This window comes from Amborella trichopoda, chromosome 13, assembly GCF_054954075.1.
Source record: "Amborella trichopoda isolate Santa Cruz 75 chromosome 13, AtrichopodaSantaCruz75HAP2 v2.0, whole genome shotgun sequence".
Lineage (NCBI taxonomy): Eukaryota > Viridiplantae > Streptophyta > Magnoliopsida > Amborellales > Amborellaceae > Amborella > Amborella trichopoda.
In genome coordinates, this window is record NC_142348.1 from 6417285 (window position 1) to 6439882 (window position 22598).

Consider the following 22598-nt stretch of genomic DNA (forward strand, 5'->3'; position numbering starts at 1 on the left):
ATAGATTTGCTCCTTTTCCACTATTTTTTAAACTTTAAATTTCATAACTAAAGATGAAAATATAATTTAAAGCCATATTTCTCGAAGGTAGGCTCAAATTTGATTGTTTAGAGCCTCGACTCTATACAAACCACACCCTTAATAAAATATTTAAAATTAATATTCTATGCATTAACTGAAATCAATTTTGTTTTTATTATATATTTAATACCTTTTTTTTTCAAAATTTTAACTTTATAGTTATTGAGGCCTTATGTTAAATTATGCAATTTGGACTTTTTTAAAAATATTTTTAAAAGATGATAATATTGAAAATAAGACTTCCAACGTTAATTTTGACCATTAAGTGAGATATTTTGGCCCTTGGGATGTTTGTAAGATGTTTTGACCCCTTTAACGGTATTTTTCCTTCCATAGAAATAGGGGAAAACGCGATACCTGACCATATCCACTATTAATGGGAAAGATTCCTCAACTTGTGTTGGCGGTTATGATGTTACTTCCAAAAGGTACAAGGTAGGGGAGGAATTTTCTTTTCTTTTTTTTCTCTTTGTTTTTGGGTGGGTGCAAGGTAGGGGAGGAAGAAAAGGTGTCCACCTTCAGAAAGGTTATTTTCATCGGAGAGGTAATCGGTTGAGGTCAATTGCTGACCGGGTAGATCTAGCTTACCAAGTCGGGACAAAGTCGGGTCCAGGTCCAAACATATGGACCTGACCGTCGATTAAGATCAGGATCGGGCCCTGATCGGAATATTATAGAGGCAAATTCAATTTTCTAGAGATCGTGTTTCTCTCGCAAATAAATAATCCTATTCATTTCTTGTGCCGTGGATCTATATTGACTGAACCATCGACTCTCTCTCTCTATGTGAAGCTCTGGTACTATAGGTACAACTGAATGAGTTCGTCACTAACTACAGAAGGTGTTAACACCCCAAGGTCGGTGAAAAGAAGGGTGAGATACTGTGGAGGTGTGTAATCCCTTGCCGACGTTTCCACCTCAACAGCAGTAGGAACCGGTACACCAAAATCAACCGAGCGTAGCGCAGGAGCCAAGTCTTTCTGATCCAAAGGATAGAGACGTGCAAACTACCAAAGATTCCACAGAGCCAAAAGTTAGAAACTGTTATCCATACATTGTCAATAGTTCACTGCAAACAAGCGAGAGAGTATTATATATTTGATTGATACTAAAGAAATATATCACCAGTAGTGAATCCAAAGTTCCATTTAAAAGTATCAATTCTAAAGAGAGAATGCTTAAGCAACTAGAATTCTAAGAAATACATTGTAAATGCAGTCCATGTTGTAATCAGAAGTCACAAATCTAAAGAGATAATGCCTCACAGCAAAAACAGTAAAAATTCTGCCAACAAGTTGCAAATGTTGAGAGCATACAACAACAACCGTCAATATAACTAAATGTCTATCCCAAAGTAGCAAATCTACAAAACCACTTGAAGGCTCGTAATCAGCATTAAGAAAAAAGACAATAAATTTTTTTAGAATTACACAAGAATTTATCAGGGAAAGTGCTGAGTTCTTGAGTGATGGGACCCTTCATCACAACCAAGCAATTGCTTGGAACCCACACATAATCCACATACGAAGGGATAAGGTTTTTATGAGTCCATGTGGAAATGAATCCCCTCTTAAAATCTTCAAAATCTATTTTTGAGATGGATTTTTGGACCCAATTTTTAAGGACATATAATCTGTAACATGGAGATAACGAATATGAATAAATAAATAAATTTTAAAAATTAAAAAATAATAATTATAGGAAGAAAACGTTTAGACTGATAGTTTTAATTGTTTTTAGATAGACCACCCATTTGCAGCTATCTTTAAGATGAATGCTTTATACCTCGGAGAACGCAAATGTAGAAACGTGTCCCCTGATGCATGGAACAATTTTCCCGTACAAAGTTGGCCTACACAAACAGAGAAAATTGATGGCCATGGCAGCTACAATGTGTGTGACTGGGTATTTCCACTTCGACAAACCTTACTTGGAAGAGGGGCTCAAAATGCAACTTAAGGCTTAAGAGCAATCAATCGATTTTTTGGTGGTACCCCTCTCTCCCTAGTACAACTTAAAGGCTTAAGAGCACATGTATGGGGGGCAGAAATATCCTTAAATAGAGTGTGATAGCAATTCCTTAACAGATTAGTACATAGCGTTCATATCTTCATCCATGTATATGAAAAGATACAGTCCATGTCATACATGAGCGATTATCCTATAATTACCTTGTAACTCTAAAAATATCATGTAACACTCAAAATTTCAAGAAGCTCAAAATACCTTGAGTACTGAGCATTTGTGAGAAGAATATAATGTGCTTAAAATTTCAAGAAGCTCAAAAAAAAAACAGAAAGCTTAAATCCATACCTTGTAACTCTCTGCAGCAACATAAACAGGTTTGTTCATGCTGTGAGCTACCAATGCAATTTGGTATGTTCCCATCATGTTAATGATGCCTCCGCTTTCAACCACACCATCTGCACCAACAAATACCATGTCGACCTCATCGATGTTATACGCAACAGCAGAATCAATTAAAAGCTTCACAGGAATCCCAAGGCCAACAAGTTCGGTAGACAACCTTAGGCCTGTCTTATCGGGCCTGCCTTCTACAAGTTCAAAAATGTACGGTATTTCAATACTGTAGAGAGTGAGAAGAGATGTAAAAGTCCAAATCACGGCAAAAGAATTAGATAGAGAGGAAGAGACAGAGTGATATGACTGATAGGAAGAGAGATATATACAGAGAAAGAAAAAGAGGAACCATTCAAAATGCAATTATGCACGTGTATATGAGAGAGAGAGAGAGAGAGAGAGAGAGAGAGAGAGGGAGAGAGAGACAAATACTTACCAGTGCAAAAGACCCGAAAGAGTTTCCCACTTGATGCAGCAAGCCTCAACACTTCCAACACAACTCTTGAGAAGCCGTGGACCAAAATGGTACAACCATCAAATATAAAATCTTGACTCAGCATTGCAATTGTTTTCCTAGCCTAAACATCGGTGAGTAAGGTCCTATTTTGTAACAAAGCAACAAGTTGCAGCAAAGAGAAACCAGAAATGGTATCAAAAAACACCGTACAAATAAGTTATTTTACATCATACCCTTAGGGATATTTCCCCGAACCTCTCTCCACGTTCAATTAGACGAGCCTTGGCAGCATCAAAGTCCTCATATTCCAAAGCTGAAGTCCTTGTAACATGGCGCATGAACAGGTCACAACCAGCTGATAGAGATATGGAAGTTGTGTCCCATGACTGATAGATACCATTATTCAATTGTCAGAAAGAAATAAAATATTAAATGAAATCAAAGAATTGAAAGGACGAGCACAAGTGAAATTTTTATTCATTTACGTGAGAACTAAGAGTTAATGACCATTATACATTTTTCCTTGGGGAAAGCAAACCATATACTAATGGTGATTCTTTCCTATAAAGAATACAAAGCTTCTAGCACGAGGGATTATGTTTTCAACAGCTAGGACATCATGAGAAACTAGACACAAATACAAGTTGTGATCAAAATAGAAAACCAGTCAACTGTATTAAATTCAGGTACATATAGAATACACTAAAATTTCACTTGTTCCATCAGCCAGTACAATAGTTTCAACCCGTTCAAACTAGCCGCAATGGGTTTTCTAACGCATGTTTATTTTAGATAAGAACTTTTTAGTGTGTGAACATGGTTGTGAAAGCCCATGTTCAGATGTCATAAACTTGTACTGGTATATGCTATTTTTGGGTTTTTCCCTTGGCCAAAACACAATCCATTGACAACTTCCAATGGTAAGTCTCTTGACCTTCTGATAATATAGCATTTCCAGTACTGACGTGGCAAAAAAACCAAAAGGAGACATAAAACACCACAAGGAATCAACATCAAGATCCAGCCAATATGCATGGGAAAACTAATGCATTTTTGTTTAGTTTTCCTTTCATCTTTTTCTTTTCCTATCTTTTCTGTTCTTTTTTCAGTTGTTTTTTTTTTTGTTGTTGTGACAAAACAAAACACCATGAGGCATCTAAAGCAATTAACATGTAAATCATGAAAACATTATGAAGCCATGGTACCTGCAGGCCACTATGTTTTGCAAACTAGTTTGACACATTTTGCTAAAAAATTGTCCGCAATTTAGGATAAAGTTTCCATAACAGAGACCTCTTTCCCTGCAAGAAAAGGCAATGAACAGAAAATGGACTTATCCAAAATAGAAGGAAAATGGCCTTTTCAAAACATGCCACATCAAGGAGAAGTCCATATCCCACATGAATTTGTCAGAGAGCTGCTCTCATTCATGTGAAACCAAACACCTCATAAGGGACCCACACATACAGTCCACCTTGTCGGCAGCTTTATACATGCTCAAGACAGGGCCTAAGTTCTTACTCATCCATCCCAATCGATATACTTTTCAATTGATTCATTTCAAATTGCTTCCATAGCCAAAGAAGGAGATACATATGCATTGTCCTCCACCTCCTACAAACATGGAGAGGGTTCGGGTTTAACAACAGAAATGGATCCAGAGACCAATCACATCACTAAATCTCCCAACTGCACACATGCTCCAACACTTCAACCTTGGGCCACTCATTTAAATATACACTGTGTTTCACCCAAAATAAGGGGCCCCAGTGGGCGCATGGAGCCCATAATGGTTGCTAGACCCACCCATGTTCAACCAATCTAGAAATTGCAACTACCAATAACTAACGCCACTTGTTTCCCATACAATGGATCCAACATGAACAACACCAGCTGCATTCCCTTGAAGTTTTTTAGCACAAGTGAAATTGTTGCACAACCCATTTTCAATGCCAAAATCCATCGACCCAGCCGTTATTTCACTCATTTCCTTTTGAGTGGAGTATTGAAGTGATAAGCAGACTACTGCTACACATCACAAAATGTAATTTTCCCTCTTTGATGGTTAGAGAAGATAATATTAATAATCAGAATATAAAGTATTTTCTTAATGTACGTCACTAAAAGATCTTTTATTTGACGGTCGTATCAGAACATAAACCATAGTTTCAAAAAAAGTAAGAAAACAAAAAAAAACAAAACAAAAAAAAAAAAAAAAAAAAAAACAAACAAACAAAAACAATCTTCACCTAGCCTGGCAGCAGATCCATGTTTTATGGAGGTTTCTTTTCTCCTCACAAAAGATCTTTCCACAACAGATATTAAGGAAAATCTCTAAGTTCCATCTAAAACTATCATCTTCCTTATGTAAAAATGGCATGTGTTGACATGTCTCACATGAATACATGTATGACGTGTGTTGACACACATCAGACACACGAATGGACAGTTCTGGGATGTACCTCCAATGTGTCTTGAAATTTTGAGTCATACACATGACACACAGGATGTCTAGATAAGACAATGCCCTAATTTATAGACACCTGTCTACTTCAGAACAAATGTCAAATAGTCTTAGACAACTATATTATTATTGAATTAATAAATTAATTTAATACGTAAATCACTATGTACAATTCCCTAATGGCATTGGCTTGGCATTTTATGCACATGTATGGATGTGATGTTTCTGATTAACCATTTTCTAAGTTGCCGTGGCGAACAAAACATGTATCTGTGTCCTTGTGGCTTTGCATCTTCCCCATCCAATAAGAAGAAAGTTTACATTCCCTGAATTATCAGGCAAAGATTGGCAAATGCACTTGAATTAGTTAACCCAAAAGCAAGACAAATAAAGGTTGGTTGGATAGACTTTGTGCTTGGGTTGCAAAATAAAGTTCATTTATATCCATGGGACTTCAAGGGGATGCAACTGGTCTTGTCAATGTTGGCATCTGACTGTTAAGGAAAAAGTTGCGCCAAGTATCAACTGTTGAAGTTTCTATAGTAATGACCATTCTAGTTGACCTAATTTCCCCACAAGGGCCCTAGTTTAGGTGGATCACAATGTACATTCTGAATACATGGCCTAAGTGTTGGAGCACACATGCAAACGAAAGATGTCAAGAGGAATATTGCTGTATGATCCATCACTACAGTTAGCAATCTCAAGCATCTTCAAGTTACCTGGCGACAGATCCAGGTCCTAGAAGACACAAGAAACATTGGAGAATATAATCCTTGAGAGCTTGAAATAGGAACTACAAAACTGCAACATTGGCACCTTATTCGTGAATGATCTTTTCAATGGGCAAACATCATCAAAATTCAATTCTTTAAGTGTTATTTTAATTTTTTTGATATGTTCAACCATTATTATATTCTCATTTGTATCAAAATTTACTCATTGAGATGGTTTCTGTTTGGACAGCAACTTGTATTTAAGTGATTTCTCATGACTTCCCTTATAATCTACCTATCGATCTAACATTTTAAGGTTAGAACTCTCTCACTGGAAGAACAAGTGAGTGAAAACGCAGAAGGCAACCCCACAATATTTGACTCGGATTACAATCTAATCTCAACACATAAAAAAAGGACACTACCCTCTATTTATAGAAATCCTAGAAGACTTCTTGACAAGGAAGGACTTGCTTCCTGTATGCTTAGTGATAGGTCATCCATATGATATGACCTGTAATTTCAGCATTTTGAACTTTGCCTGAAGTGCTAGGTTCAAATGAAAATGCAACAGATTAATCCTCATTTATGTAGCATCTGTTTCTTCAGGATTTCTATCGATTTCAAATTCAAAATGCATATTAGTGAGCACGTCTAGGGCATGCTAGAGTTTCAGAATACATCAAACTTTCATGAAAAATTACTAATAAAAGATTAAATATGCCAATAAATAGACTCTAACAATTTATATTCTAAGCGGAAATTACAATAGAAATACAGGAATGGGCTCTAGGTAAGTGTTTAGGGTGGAAAAACTTACAGGATGTCATAACATGACGTCAAGAGTTCCAGCCGTACCAAGGTCCCAAGCTAACATTAAATAAAAATGAAAAAGTAAATGGACATATTTTTACATTTCATTATTAGATATTATAAATTATGACAATCTATAATAACATTCAAACACGGTCCTTTTAGATATAAAATACTAGAGTTTCACAATATTTAACTTGTGATTCTTCGTCTCTCACCCATATATTCTATTAAGAATAAAATAAATCAAAACTGACTCAAACGAACATGAGATGATACTTTTCTTAGATTTTCTATAAGCTACTTGGATTGGAACCATTTAGAATTTGTCATCATTCTTAGAAAATAGGATACATATATATATATATGGGTGTGGTTTGTATAGAGCCTAGGCTCTAAACAATCAAATTCGAGCCTCCCTTCAAATAGTGTCGAGAAATGTGGTTTCATTAATGGAAATCTTTGTGATAGCCTTAAAATATATTTTCATCTTTATTTATAAAGTTTAAAGCTTCAAAAATAGTGCAGATCGACAGATCTATGAAAATTTAAAAATTTTGAAATTGACGGTCCAAAAATGCGTTACAAAATAAACTATTTCGAACTTAAAATCCATTTTTTTTTCTCATGCCCATGCATCTTGATGTCGAGATGATCAATTTGAGGATATATGAGCATCAAAACAACCTCTTCTAGTGGAATTTTTGAGGTAGGATCTAATTTGATTGTTTAGAGCCTCGGCTCTATATAAACTTTTCCCTATATATATATATATATATATATATATATATATATATATATATATATATATATATATATATATATTACATTTTTCCCTTCCAACCTCAAAATACATAAACTTTTCCTTTTCTTATTTCTCTCATTGTTGTATTTCCTGTACCATACAATCAATGAAAGGTATAAAAGCAAATAAAAAACTCAAAAAAAAACAAAACATTCGAATAATTTCTGTCAATTGTGTTTTTTGTAGTAAGTGTAATTATAAGAAATTAGAGATTAAATTATCCAAAATGAAATAGTTCACGCTGCTTTCCATAAAGTCTTAGAGGTTGTTAAGTAGTACAACAAAAGTAATAAGCAACCCTACTGTATGATATTAAACGAAAGGTTTCTGAGTATGAAATCACTGCAACAAATGGCTCAAAAATCACATCAACAGCTGAAGTTTCTAATAAAATTGCAAATGTTCAGGTCTACCGATAACTCTCGATAACCCATTTTACCCACTAGAGGCCCTAGTTTAGGTGGAACCATAGTTACCAGGATCATGTGGTAAGGTCACAATCTTGCTCTGGAATAGTGCTCCAGCACTCCAAAGGGATCTTGTTCCCAAGCTTTTGGAATCGCACAAAAAAGCCATCAGGTTCAAGCTCCTGCTGGTGAAAATCGAGGTTCTTGAGTGCCCAAGACCAGGGTTCCAGTGCAACTGGATCAGGATTCTCAACCAAAGGACTTCAGTAAATTGTATCAAGGATCGCATTCCCTGAAAACTTGGATCGCCGATACATTTCTTTCTGAACGACCTTCTACAGGTGCATGATCAAGGTCATGTACTGCACTCAGCCAGGATTTTTGAGGTAATTGAAATGAGATATCAAAACTAAAAAAATCCAGAGATCCCTTTTGGGATCTCGTTCCCTTTAATCAGATCCCTGTGCTATAACAGGAAACATCTTAAGAGGTGGAAACAGTTGTGAACTGAATGGGAAAATCTGCAAGAATCCATATATTAAAAAATCCAGGAAACTCATGGGAAATACTTTGGCATTACAGCAGCCCAAAACTCCATCTTTCAGATGGGCTGAGGACCCAAAGCACATTCTCTTCACCTACAAATCCATTTCTTCCCCCGAAAGTCAAATTCAAGATTTAAAAATAGTAAAGATCTAAGGAATCTAGAAAAACTTGAAATGGATAATCAAGGGGGAAAAAATGCCTAACAGATCATTTTTAGGACCACAAATCCACTTTTTGTTTCAGAGAGGTCAAGCAGATGATTATGCAGAACAGTGCCCTCAGTCCATCTCTAGGATGATTTTCAAGGTTGCAGCCGATCATGGCAGGGGCCCCCCTTAAAATGGATTGAACCTCTCTCTCTAAAGCCAACAAAACGTGGAGCCCAAATGCCCTATGGCTCATATCAAAATTAATGGGAAATTACCTTTCCACTGTTTTATTTTGTTTTGTATTTATATTGCAGGCCATTGGCGTCTAAACAAGAGGCCCAGAAGTTGTTGCTAGAGACCCTGCAGCCCCGCTGCCAAAGCTCACAGAGAGACAAACAAATCAACAAAAAGTCTTGCGTTTCAATATAGGATTAATCTTATTAACAATAAAACCAAAGCCGAAAAGTCAGGAGGAGTATTCATCTTAATACGAATGCCATGGTTCAATGATTTTGTTCATTTCAAAGTTATTCCTCATTTCTCTCTTTATATAGTAATCCTCAAATGGTGAAGGATGTACTGTTTACTATTTTGCAGATAAACCTTCATTTAACAACCACCACCGCAGTGTGTAGTGTGTACATTGGCCCCCAAAAACGAAATAAGATGAGCACATTCAGACACAATGTCTGAACCCACTCTTTTTATTATTGTTATTTTTTCAAATGGGGCAGCTTTGGACATTGGATTTGTAGACCATAGTTGTTGGGATCAGGATTGGGAACAGGAGCTATAGTAGGATTAGGAGCATGGGATCGTGATAGACCAGAAGCACCCTATGGTCAGGATCGCTGTTTATACACCCTGAACTTTAGGATCTTGATCCCAACATATTGGGGAGCTTGATACCAACCTTTTGGGATCGTGTGATATATTCCAAATGTTCAAAATCCATCAATTAAAAGCATCTCTTTTCTCTTTGAAAAATATATATAGAACATGATTTTACAACATAATTACTTCTTTTTTTTAATGCATGTGCATTTAAGACTCGTTTCCTCATAAAAGATCAATCTTACATGAGTGTGTTTTATATCCGATCGATCTCTAAAAGATTGGGACCCTGTCCCCCCATATGGGAGAGAGATCCACCCAATGTCCATCCCCAGGAGCCGGGGTACATCAGGATCGCCACCAAGTTGGGAGATGCCGGCAACTATGGTTCAAACCCATCCCCCTCTTATATTAACATAGATGGGCTAGTTCAGACACCTATTCACCAAAGTTACTCACTCAATATTCTTTTTAAGTTGGAGACACATTTAGATTGGGTGTCTGAACACACCTCTCATTGTGAATAGGTTTAGACACCCAATGTGCAAACCCAGTTCTCACTTAAGGCATCGTTTGGATATACTTACAAGGGTCACCTACTTTGTTAGGCTATCCCGTCTGGAAGCTCAACCCTAAGACCCATTTTTTAGAATTTCGGATGTCGATCACTAGAACACAAGGATCGAGTTCCTTAGATTTAATGATGTATAGACATCGAATTCTAGCCCCCCTCAATCAGTTTTTTCAGCTGATGAATCACATGCAGATAGTCAACTACATTAGCATGCAACACCATGAGTGCACATGCTGAAGAACTATACAAAGGGGAAGATATCATTAAGAACCCATATAAGGAGCTCGTAGTGACTATGCTATGGCGCTATTCCTATTTAATGTGGAACTCGATCCTATCTAATTGGGGAGCTCAATCCCTAAAACACATGGATCAAGTTCCTTGGATTTAATATTGTACATACATCACTCTTTATCATAAAGAGCTTCCAGGGGTAGTCCACATCCATCAATCCCACCCCACATCCCAGAACCATTCCTGATCCTATTCCTATAACTATGGTTTGGATCCCAAGAAAAAGATTACCAAGTAATGGTTTTCCAGGGAGATTGCTCCATTCTTTGGTTCAGATCCAAAAAGGGGTAGAATGGTTCAGATCCAAAAAGGGGCAATCCCTTCTCATCTCTCTCTCTCTCTCTCTCTCTCTCTCTCTCTCTCTCTCTCTCTCTCTCTCTCATCTCTCTCTCTCTCTCTCTCTCTCTCTCTCTCTCATGGATTAAGAGTAGGGTGATTCAAAAATTTTATTTATTTATTTCTTTTAATTTCATAGATGTGGTTTGTACGTCTTATTTTTTTTATTAGGGACTTAATTTTTTAGGAACTATAATGCGAGGTTAATCTCTAACACCTAGTTTCTATTTTGATTTTCTTTTCTATTTTTTTTATTTTCTATGTTTTCTATTCACTGGTTAGTATTCATGGGTATTGTTCACAGATACTATTCACGTGTTAGTGTTCACATGAGTATTTCTAAGAATTTTGATATCGTTTGGGGGTATGTTAGAAACTTAAATTATCAGGCTTATAAACGGTGGGACATCACATTATTGAATGCTTATGTTATTGGAATGCATTTTATTTTACGAAAGAAGAAAGTTCTTCTCATGGCTTGATTTACAGCCATGTTTTTTCTCCATTATTATTAATTTTACTTGTTTCAGGTTCAGGAGAAAGATGGATTTAATTTCCCACCTTTCCTTCCTGCATCAAGTGCTATCAAAGCTCAGTTCGAAGACAGCCAAAGATTGCAATGACTGGTCATGGACGTCTAGACCCTAGGGAACCAATCTAATCCAACTGTGGAAAGAAATCAACAATTTGATGGAGAGGGTTACACAGCTGTTGCGCAAGTGAGACCAGCAACAGCATACCCTAAACGAAGACTAATCTTTAAGACAAATCGAAATCGTGAGGGTTTTTATAGAGATTGGCCCGAATCAAAGCCTAAGTCTAGTGGAAGGAATTATGACGTGTCACGTTATGTAGATGGGTTTAATGTGCGATAGCACTGACGGAAGGACAATTTTGATGGGATCCAATATTATTTGAATCAGTGGATGGTCTTATCTTTGATAGCGTTCCTATCTTTGATAGTGATCTGATTTTTTTAAAGAACCAGTTGATCCTATCTTTGATGGTGATCCCGTTTTTAATGAACCATTGGATGAAAACAAAGAACTTGGCATTCCTTCTATGATAAACAACAAGTTGTCGACGGTGGTGATGGTCATCAAAAGGATGGTCATGAATGAAAGAGTGGTTAAGGTAAAGAGGTAAAATAGAAGGCAACTGGAGGGAGTGAATGTAAAGAGCTCTTTTCTCTCATTGATGATGGGGCTGACCTTTCCTGTTTCAAATTAGAGGACTCCATCCCACCAAGGCCATTATACTACAGCTTGGTGCACCAATATCCTCAATAACTTGCTTGAGAATATTTTCAAGGATATTTGAATCATACCTATAACCCATAGGTCCCGGGACAAGCCCCAATGTCAATGCGCAATATTCAGGTTAAGAGAGACCTAGAGGAAGTTTGGTATTAAACAATTTCAAAACTCGAGGGCGAATTTTTTCCCACTAGGGGAGAATGATGGAGATCAAGAGCTGGGTGATTCAAAAATTTAATTTATTTTTTAATTTTATGGATGTGGGGGTATGTTTCAATTCTTTTTTTCTTTAGGGTTAATTTTTCAAGAATTGGCCTCATAAAGGTGAACTTTTGTCACATTCGATCTTACTGAAAGTATGGCCATTGATAGAGAAGAATGGAGGACCATAATTCATATAGCTGACCCCAAATAATTGAGATAAGGCTTGGATGATGATGATGATGAATTTTCAAAAAATCATAATGCGGGATTAATCTCCAACACTTAATTTTTATTTTTTTATTTTCATAGTATCTATTTTTTATTTGCTTTTTTTTTTTAACTATTCATTGGTTACTACTCACTGGTACTGTTCATGGATACTATTCATGAATATTGTTCCCTAGTTACTGTTCACATGGGTAATCCGAAATTTTTAATATTGTTTAGGGGTATTTTAAAGCCTTAAATTGATTATTTGGATCTTAAGTTAATTTTAAAATCTCATAGGCATACAAAAGGCGGGACGTCATATTATGGGATGCTTATGTCATTGGAATGAATTTTATTTTATGAAAGAGAAGAGTTATTATTTTATGACACAAGGCCCCAGCTCAGACACTGGGCATCTAAACTAGGGGAAATTTGGGGATTAAAAAAAGGACAAAAAGTGAGATCTTTGTGTAGAATGCAAAATTGGTGATCCTTTTTCAAATATAGTTTTTATAAGGGGATTTATCTATAAATATCCATCATAATGATGATGACGATGATAATAATAGTCATTCCAAGCACATTGGCTATTGCACTAAGGACATTAGAGATGTCACTTCCAACAGATGGTAATTCCTATTTTACCCTCAACTATCAAAGAACTGAATATAAGGTTATTGCACTATATTATAGTGGGGATGACAATAATAAGAAAATGAATGAGAGCATAAAACAGGAATTAATTAAGCTATAAATGTAATACAGTAAAATAACAATAATTTGCTTTCTTGAGAATATTTGAAATGTATTGGATGAAAGGTGGACGTTTACAACTTTATATAGCCACCAAAAAATGGCTACCCACAAGGTAGGTGGTCTTGACAATCGTCTATACGCAAAAATGGGGTCTACAAAATCCCCTGCATCAGAAAAGGTGGGGTCTGGTGCTCATTTGTAAGAAAGAAGCAAAAACAATGCGCTATAGAGTCCCACTACTACAAAAAAGGGACTGAAACGTTCCTCCATGAGGTACAAGAGTAAGCAAGAGCTAGCTCATCCCCGTGGACCCCCTACAGCACCTTTTTGGAAATAGATGTAACTTTGATCACAATATACTTTCTCTAAACACCCCCACAAGATCCTAGGGATATTCACCTCATACTATCTAACCTTTTAGGCTGATTTTGCACATTTTGCCCTTTGGATTGGATTACGTATGTGCCTTGCAGGGATGTTATTCAATCTCAATGAGATAAACCCATGGTATTATAAAATAGTAATTCCTATATGCTGGAATTTGAAAACATGTGCAAGTGTCATGCCTGACGTGCATGAGGACAACTTGAACTTGAAGCAAATAAGGTCCATAATTTGTGGCCTGCAGAGAACTAATAGAACTGCAGTTAGGTTGTGTACACCTGATATGAATGACACAACATTAAGACCAGTATACATTGATTGTAATGGTACCCATCCATCAACTTCTAATGTCTGTATTACATGGTCCATGCATTTAAAGCACCTTGTTGCTCACAAATCAAAGGACTTTGTAGAACTGATCATGTGCGTCAGTAGAATCGATTCATCGAATGAGTTGCTCTCCTATATCATTGCATGCGCATATGTCCATGCCCGGAGATATTGAATGTCTATGTTAATGAGGTATAGAGTTTACATCTCATAGTATAGAACATATACATTAGCCACGTTTAGCAAATTGCTAATCATGTTAATGCAGACATGTCCAATGCCTGTCCATGTGAAGTCTAGTGCACCACATAGCCCTAGCCCATTGATAATCACGTTGCGCACAAATGTCTACCACACATCCATGTGAAGTCCACAAGTACCAAATGGCCCTAGACCATTGCTATTTATGATTTGCACACATGCCCATTGCACATCCATGTGAAGTATGGTGCACCACAACGCCCTAGCACACTATTAGTCATTTAGTGCACATCACACATACGAATTGCATGTCCATGTGAAGTCCGGTGCGCCACTTACACCACATTGCCCTGGCACATTACCAGTCATGATATGGGGACATGTTCATTTCATGTAGTCTAGTGCACCAAATGGCCCAAGAATATTGCCAGGCATGCTGTGCACACATATACACTTCCATGTAAAATCTAGTACACCACGTGGCCCAAATACTTTGAAAGTTGGACCATGTGACCCAAACAATGTACCTATTAAAAATTTTATTTCTGTTCTTTTATTCTATAGCCCGGATCACTTGCACGAGAGGCCAAGGATTCTCACTTGCATGCCATCAAAACACAATTGAAATTCAATACATAAAGCTGAAAATTACATATGACATTCAATGAGTTCAAGAAAGCATGGAAGAAGACAATACCGAATACCTTGCCTCAGGTTACCCCCAAGGATTTTGTACACCCCAAATCGGATCTCCTCCACCAAGGGCATACAGGATCTCGGTCCTAACTTTGTCTCATAATTCAGGAAGCCTAGGTAAAACTTATTGAGAGTATGACATGGGATGGAAACAATTTCATAGCATAAGACATAAGAACATGTACTATCTAGTCTAGGGCGTGCCACCCCTTAGTGGCTAGGGGTGCCCCTTAGGGTTTTCTCTAGGATCAAACACAATTCAAAACCCTAAAATAAAATAAATAAGAGAGAGAGAGAGAAGCTTGGGGTACCTGTCTAAGGAGAGAGAGGGGCCAACCTTTTGTAGAGAAAGAGATGTACAGAATATCCCCCATAGAGAACATTTACAGAGTAGAGGCTAGGGTTTTGCCATTATTATGAGACTTAATCTAGATCGTAGATCTTGGAGACCTGTTGAGTGAAGAGATCTTAGCCCTTCATTCAATAGATCAATCATCATGATTAAATAAATGAGCTGGAACCATTACCCCTCAATTTCCATAACTCCACTCCCATCAAGTATTTTGTAAAACGAAAATACTAGATATTACTACTTAATGTTCATCAATCTCTACACTTTCCCCTTTTGAAACAATCATCCTTATTTAAAAACACTTTCCTATTATTTCAAAACCATCGAAAAGCCTCGCATGACAAGCCATATAATAAGGAAAAGAAGACATGAGGTGTCCCAGGTGTGGACCCCACACCCCCAAAAAGTGGGCTCCTATGTGGTGGGCCAAAGATCTAATGGGCCCCCATACCCTCAAATTAATCTTAGATTAAAAAAAAAATTAGAAAATCAATAAGTATTTTTTCCCTCTGAAAAAAATAAATCCAAAAAATTGATTTTAGCTTATTTAAAAATCCTTTTTCACAAAAAAACAAAATATCCAAAGAGATGTAAAAATTTATTTAAATAATCTAAAATATAAATAAAATATAATAAAACATATAAAAAAGAATATGATGGGAATTGGATCCAAAGAGTTAAGACTATCACCAATGTTCAAAAAAGTAAACCGTCCAGCACCTGGGAGGCCGCCTAGGCGGATTTGGGGGCCTGGGCGCATCACTCAGGCCTAAGCCCCCAAAAAACGCGGTGGTTCTTGGGCGCGGCGCCCGCCTAGGTGGCTGTCCAGCACCCCTCCCAAAGACGGAAATTGCTTTTGTTGGGGGCATTTTTTGTCCGTTTTCTTAATACTAAAGGGCCAAAAATGGAGTTTCAGGTTCATTTGAAACCTAAAACTTATTGGAGCCCATTTTAAAGAGAGGGAGAGCATCCAATAAACTACTTTTTTGGTGATTTCTTTAGGATCAAAGGGTTTCTCAAAGTTATGAGATATTGATCAAAACATCACCCATTGATATTAGATTTAATTTTTGATGTTTTACAAATCTATTGAGCGGTTTTTTAGAAGATTTTGAATCCTTAGAAACATCTTTGAGGTAGAAGTTTGGAGATTCAGCAATCAAACTCAAAGTAAGTGATTTTTTTATTGCTTGTATAAATTGCATTGCTTTGAGATGTCGTTTTCGGGATCTAATAGGAGAGGTGATCCCGGTTGGAAATATGGCTACAACCCAGATCTTAATGATAAAATTGCATAAGAAGCAATTTTTGTGAGAATGATACAAAAGGGAGCATAAACTGGTTCAAGAAACATCTTGCCACTATAAAGGGGAATGTTGTCCCATGTAAAAGACTCATGATGCTATTAAAGAGAAAATAACCAATTTTTTGAATATAGTAAAAAAGAAAAAAGATGAGAGATTTGCCTTCATAACAGAGATTAGGTCTGAGGTTCGAGTCAATTATGATGATGATGATAGTGATAAGGATGGTATTGGGGATGTCAAGAGGTAGAAGTAGAACAATCCATTACTAGGGGAAAGGGAAAGCGAGTTGTAATTGCTTCTGGTTCTGATTCTGGTTCTAGGAGTAAGAAGTCTCGGTTAGAGGCCCTATGGATAGCTTTTCGCCTCGGCCTGACCATAAGGTTGCAAGAGAGAAACAAAGAAGCAAACCACCATTGAAAATAGAATGAAGAAGGAAGAGAGAGATAGAGCTGCTTATTATCTAGTCTTATGACACGAGCATTCCTTTCAATACCGCTCGCTTAAGCAACTTTTATGCCGCGGTAGAGGCAATGGGCCAATTTGGGCCAGAGATAAAACCCCCAAACCCATATGAGCTTTCAGAGCCTCTTTTGAAAAGGCGGTGAGTGTCACGAAGGAAGCTATAGAAGTTAAGAAGGATGCATGGACTCAGTATGGGGTTTCTATTATGACTGGTGCTTGGAGTGATAAGAAGAGAAGATGTCAAATAAATTTGCTTGTGAATTGTCCTTTAGGGATTTTTTTTTTAGGTCTATTGATGCCCATGATCATATCCATGATGCCCATTATATATTCCAAGTTTTAGAGAAGGAAATCAAGGAGGTTAGGGAGCATCATGTTGTATAGGTTGTCACAGACAATGTTGCTCCTAATGTTGTTGCAGCTAATTTATTGCGCATAGATTATCCTAGAATCTTTTGAACACCATGTGCAACACATTGTATAGACCTCATGCTTGAGGCTCTTGGTGGTTTAACCGAGATATCAGGTGTAGTGAAGAAGGCAAAGTTAGTTACAAATTTCATTTATGGCCACCATCTCACCCTCAACATGATGAGTAGATTTATAAAGAAGAAAGAGATTGTGAGGCTCTGGTGGGGTCACGAGATTTGGGATCTGGTACTTATGCCTAGATAGCATACATTCGAGGAGTGTACAATTGAGGCAGATGTTTACCTCGAATGACTGGAGAGCATGCAAGTGGTCCAAAGATTAGGTTGGGAAGAAAGTGAGAGATATTATCCTTTCTAAGGCTTTTTGGTGAGGGGTGAAGGGCGCTCTTAAGGTATTTTTTCCTCTTGTCAAAGTCCTTCACATGGTTGATAGTGACAAGCTTGCTATGGGCTTTATATATGAGGTTATGGAGAAATGCAAAAGAGAGATAGCCCAAAATTTTGATGATGATGAGAACTGCTACAAGCCTGTTTGGGAGATTATTGATGAGAAGTGGGATAGGCAGCTACATCGGCCATTGCATGCAGTTGGTTATTATTTGAACCCAGCTTTTTTTTATGTTGACAAGGATATACACACAAATGACACAATTATGACTGGATTTAATAAGTGTGTAGATGTGCTAGTTCCTGATCCGGATATCCAGGATATTATATTCGCTGATGAGCTGATAAATTACTCGTGCTCATTAAAGTCCTTTGGGAGTCCAATGGTGATGAGGCAAAGGACCAAAATTGATCCAAGTAGTAATAATTTTCTTAAGTTCATCAAGTTCAAGTAATCAAGTTTCATTTTTATAATTCTATTATTTATTTATGATTTTATTCTATATCTTTGCAGCCAATTGGTAGAGCCAACATGGGTGTAGTTCCCCAAATTTACAAAGTTTGCCATTCGGATCTTAAACCTAACCACTTCCTCATCCGGTTGTGAGCGTAATTCGAGTACTTTTGAAGGGGTAAGGCCGTAAGGGCAATTTGTATAATTGTATTAATAATACATGAACTATAGATTTTAATTAGTTTCATTTGATTTTGTTAGATTCATACAAAGAAAAGGAACAGGCTTAAATCAAAGAGGCTCAATGACATAGTCTATGTCAAGTATAATCGATTTTTGAATGACAGGTTTGCTAAGAGAGATAAGAGAGACCCCATCAGATCAAAAAATATGGACAATGCTATGGAGTGGTTAGTTGATGATGATAAGGTCGAGGGGTATGAAGGATTGACATGGGACATGGTCATGGATGCTTCAGGGACATCAGCTGACCCTCCTAGAGCCATTAGATCTTCTGCATAGAGAAAGAGGGTGGAGGAGGAAGAGGAGGAAGAAGAGGCAGATTCAGAAGAGACGGAGGAGGACGACCAATATGTCCAGGAGGGTGACGACTCCGATGAATATGACATCAATGCAGCTGACCCTAATTTTTCTGATGATAAATGATGAATGTTGAATAATTATTAAACTTTGAACTTTGATTGAACTATTGTCTATTAAAGATTCTTGAGTCTTCAAATATTACTTTCATTTTTATTTTCTTCCTCATGGTGGTGTAATACTATAATGTGATTTGTGGATAGTGGATTTGTAGTTCCACTGGTTTGGTACTATTTGTTAACTTTGGTTTGGTAATTTGGTTGGTTGGTAAATTTTAAGTTTTAATTGGATATCGATTATGGACCGACCTATGGTTATGCTTATAGAGTGTGTGCTTACTTTGAATTCTGATGTGTCCTAAATACTTAATTCTTATATTTTATAAAATATATAACTGTAGAATCCTTTTTGGATTCAACTAGGCCGCCCAGGTTCTGGGTGCCCGCCTAGGACACGCCTAGCGCTTTTTGAAACACTGACTATCACAAATATACTGAAAACTCCATCCCTTCTAGAAACTACACCTCACAAATCAGGTTGTGACACAGCATTACCAATGACACTAGCCTATCAAAAATCAGGTGAGTCACAGCATTACCAATGCCACACAGTCCATACGGACCACGCCTTATAATCCATCCTGACCATACCCTATTCCGACCATGCTCTACTGGAGCACATCACTATACTCATAGTTTTATATGCTCTCATAAGGCCTTTAAATGGCCACATAACCCCAACATACATTGCTAGTCACATTGCATACATGTCCATTGCACGTCCATGTGAAAACGATTAGAGATAATATCACTATGATTATCATTATTTTATGTTAGCTAAAAATTAATATTTTGATGAAAATCTCCATGTCTGCCCTTTTGTGCCTAACAACCGCAAGATTCCACATTGATCAAAATGTCAAGTTCCACATTAATCCTCTATCTAAATGTCAATATTAGCTACCATGAAATGAGAATCCTATGATTCATAGATCGCACACAGCTAGAATACCTAGCTATTACTATAGTAAATATAGTCTAAACCAATCAAAAGCTAATGTATGCCATTGCCAACCGAGCCCCATCTGTGCAATTGCTATAATCTCCAAATTTATTTTTGGGACTTGTATAGCAAAGTATTATCGTTATATAAAATACACCTTTGCGACTAATTTATACTAGCCAGGTTGATTTAATACCAAATTTCCAAGACAAAGCACCATGTCTTTCTTGGCTTTTCAATAAGTCACTAAAAAGCAAGAAATAATTCCATTTGGAGTCCAATAGTAAAGTGGAATATAGGCTTATATCCAACTAATGTAATAAGATGTTTTGTTGCTTGGATCCCTATTCAATCTTGGTGTTGAAATTTTTGTGCACTCTTCATCAAAACTCCATGAATCGGTGAGACATGTAGAGATAGATTGTCGTTTGTTCAGGAGAATGGCACCCTTGGAAATAAAATGAAACCTCAAATTGCATGTAGCATCAGAGTTTACTAAATAGAGGAACTTGTATCTAATTGTCAAAAATTAAAATTTGAGGCAAGTGTTTCCCCTTAAAAAAAAAAAAAAAGAAGGAACTTATATCTAACGACATGACATTATCATCGACGCTCTTCAATGCAAATTTAGTAAGCAAGAACTTCAATTGTACAAAGTGCTCAAGGTTCGATAAGCAAGACACACACCCCATCATCACAATAATATTTTTTAATTAGGACAAATCAAATACTATAGGTTCGCACTCAAATAGCATGATACATATCACCGAGAACCAAAATGTTCATATATAACGACAATTTAATGCGAATGGTCCCACTAAGGATATGATCCTTGATAGAGTCAAATGGTAGAAAACGATTTGTGTGGCGGACCCCAAATAGTTGGGATAAGGTTTGGATGATGATGATGATCATAACCACAATTTTATGCAAAGTATGCCTAAATCCTAGATGTCACCCTTCAAAAGATAAAATGTCTCTCTTTTTTGTTTATTGATTAAGAGCTTGGTCATTTTACATTTTCTTTGGGTAAGTTTTTTTGGTTGAGTCAATGGGGAGAGGGTCCCTACCCTTGGTAGGAATTGCGCCTGGAACCTAATTTTACCCTTTAAAGAGTAGAAAAGCACAACCCAAGAAGTTCAATTTTTTAACAGGATGCCACATTTTAAAATGCAATGGAAAGATTATCAGTATATAAACATACACCAATGTCCCATTGAAGAAACAAATATACAAAATAAAAAAAAAGAAGCAGAACCCCTAAAAAAAAATTCAAGCTCCCATTTCAAACAAAACAGAAAAACGAAGGAACTTAAACAGAACCCACAAAATAACCCATTAAAACAAGAATGAAGAATGTGATTAAAGCAAAACAACATAAAAATGTAATAAAAAGAAAACCTAATTCAGTTTCCCACTCCAAAACCAAATAACAATCCCAAAAATCTAACCTTTTAATGGATAATCACACCAAGACAAGAACAAGAAGAAGAAGAAGAATATAGTAACATCAAGTAGGATAAAAAGAAAAATAGAAATGAATTAGTGATTGGAACAAGTAAATAACAGATAAAAAACAACCATTAATCAAATCATTCCCGTACATTTTAACCAAAAAATTAACCCTAAATAAAATACTAATAAAAACCTTTAGAGTATCAGACGCCTTTTTTAACTCGATCTCCAACTCCATCATCGTCGTAGCCTCACTGGTTCTAATCACCGCTGCCAAAGCCATTATCGCTGCTACAGCCTCAGCTAAATCGGGTTTCTTTCGCCAAAAATTAAATTCATCTATAACACTAAACGAGGCATTCTCTCTGTCTCTATGCCTATCACCATGGGATTCGCTCAGGCCCGGCTTAGCCGGGCCGCCATCAACGGCGGCTTGGGCTTGGGCAAGCCAGTGACTTGAGACGGCGTGGTGCTCGGCTCTAGCGGCGTAGTAGCCAGCTCCAGAGCCGGCTTGGATTGGGGGTTTAGGCGCCATAGTTGCAGGAGGCGCTAAATTTGGAGGCGGAGAAGAGAGGGATTCGCGTTGGTCGAGAATGAAAGAAGCAGAAGGCCTCAACATTTAATAGAGGGCGTCGGATTCCTGCGAGGTGGACCACCGGGATTTCGTGGAGAGAAAAAGCGAGTGATGATATTTTAGAGAGAGAGAGAGAGAGAGAGAGGGAGAGAGAAACCAGAGTGATTCGCAGGAAAAGAGAGAGAGAGAAAGAGGGAGAGAGAAACCAGAGAGATTCGCAGTAAAAGAGAGAGATTCGCAGGAAAAGTAATGTCCGAGAATTTATTAGCCGCAAGGGCTAGAAAAGGCCAGGACGCCAGGCGCAGGCCCAATAGGCTGGGAAGTTTTGGACTGGACCGGGCAATTAGGCCCGATATAGGTCCATGACCACTTCAAACTTTGGCGGCGTAATGTTATACTAGGAGAGGCCTGGGCCGGTGTTATGGAGTATAGGACCGGGATAGCCCGTTGCCAGCCATGAACAGAGCTTGGAACTTCATCGTCCATTGCATCATCACCATGTGCTCAATGGATGAACGGTGATGGAGTGACGAGGTTATGGCATGATTGTGGAAGTCCAACGCTCCAAGGGTGGCAAAGGGCCGGACCTCGGGCTGGACAAAAACAAAACAAGAAAAAATAGAAGAAAATGTTAAGAGAAAAAAGGAGGATGGGCAGTAACTTAATCCGGCTCAGAGGACACGGCCTAGGCCCTACTTTT

General features: G+C 37.4%; 1 protein-coding gene across 2 annotated transcripts; it reads right to left on the minus strand.

The window, feature by feature from the left end:
• Positions 1-770: 770 nt before the first annotated feature.
• Positions 771-22115, minus strand: LOC18423979 (uncharacterized). 2 transcript variants are annotated; one of them, XM_011630246.3, is made up of 5 exons: positions 21518-22115; positions 3133-3285; positions 2879-3020; positions 2395-2504; positions 771-1088 (listed from the first exon to the last, which is right to left on the minus strand). In XM_011630246.3, the coding sequence occupies exons 1-5, from the start codon at positions 21941-21943 to the stop codon at positions 882-884; spliced, it is 1038 nt and encodes a 345-aa protein (XP_011628548.1). In that variant the 5' UTR covers positions 21944-22115; the 3' UTR covers positions 771-881. The 2 variants fall into 2 exon arrangements, with proteins under 2 accessions (XP_011628548.1, XP_006828636.1); XM_006828573.4 differs by having other exon boundaries at positions 2395-2636.
• Between the last annotated feature and the right edge of the window lie 483 nt (positions 22116-22598).

Coding starts and splice junctions, on each gene's coding strand:
- LOC18423979 (XM_006828573.4), bottom strand. CDS start 21,943: ATGTTGAGGCCTTCTGCTTCTTTCATTCTCGACCAACGCGAATCCCTC. Junction 3,286..21,517: donor AGGCGTCTGATACTCTAAAG/GTTTTTATTAGT, acceptor GGTATCTATCAG/TCATGGGACACAACTTCCAT. Junction 1,089..2,394: donor TTGCTGCAGAGAGTTACAAG/GTATGGATTTAA, acceptor AATCTTTGGTAG/TTTGCACGTCTCTATCCTTT.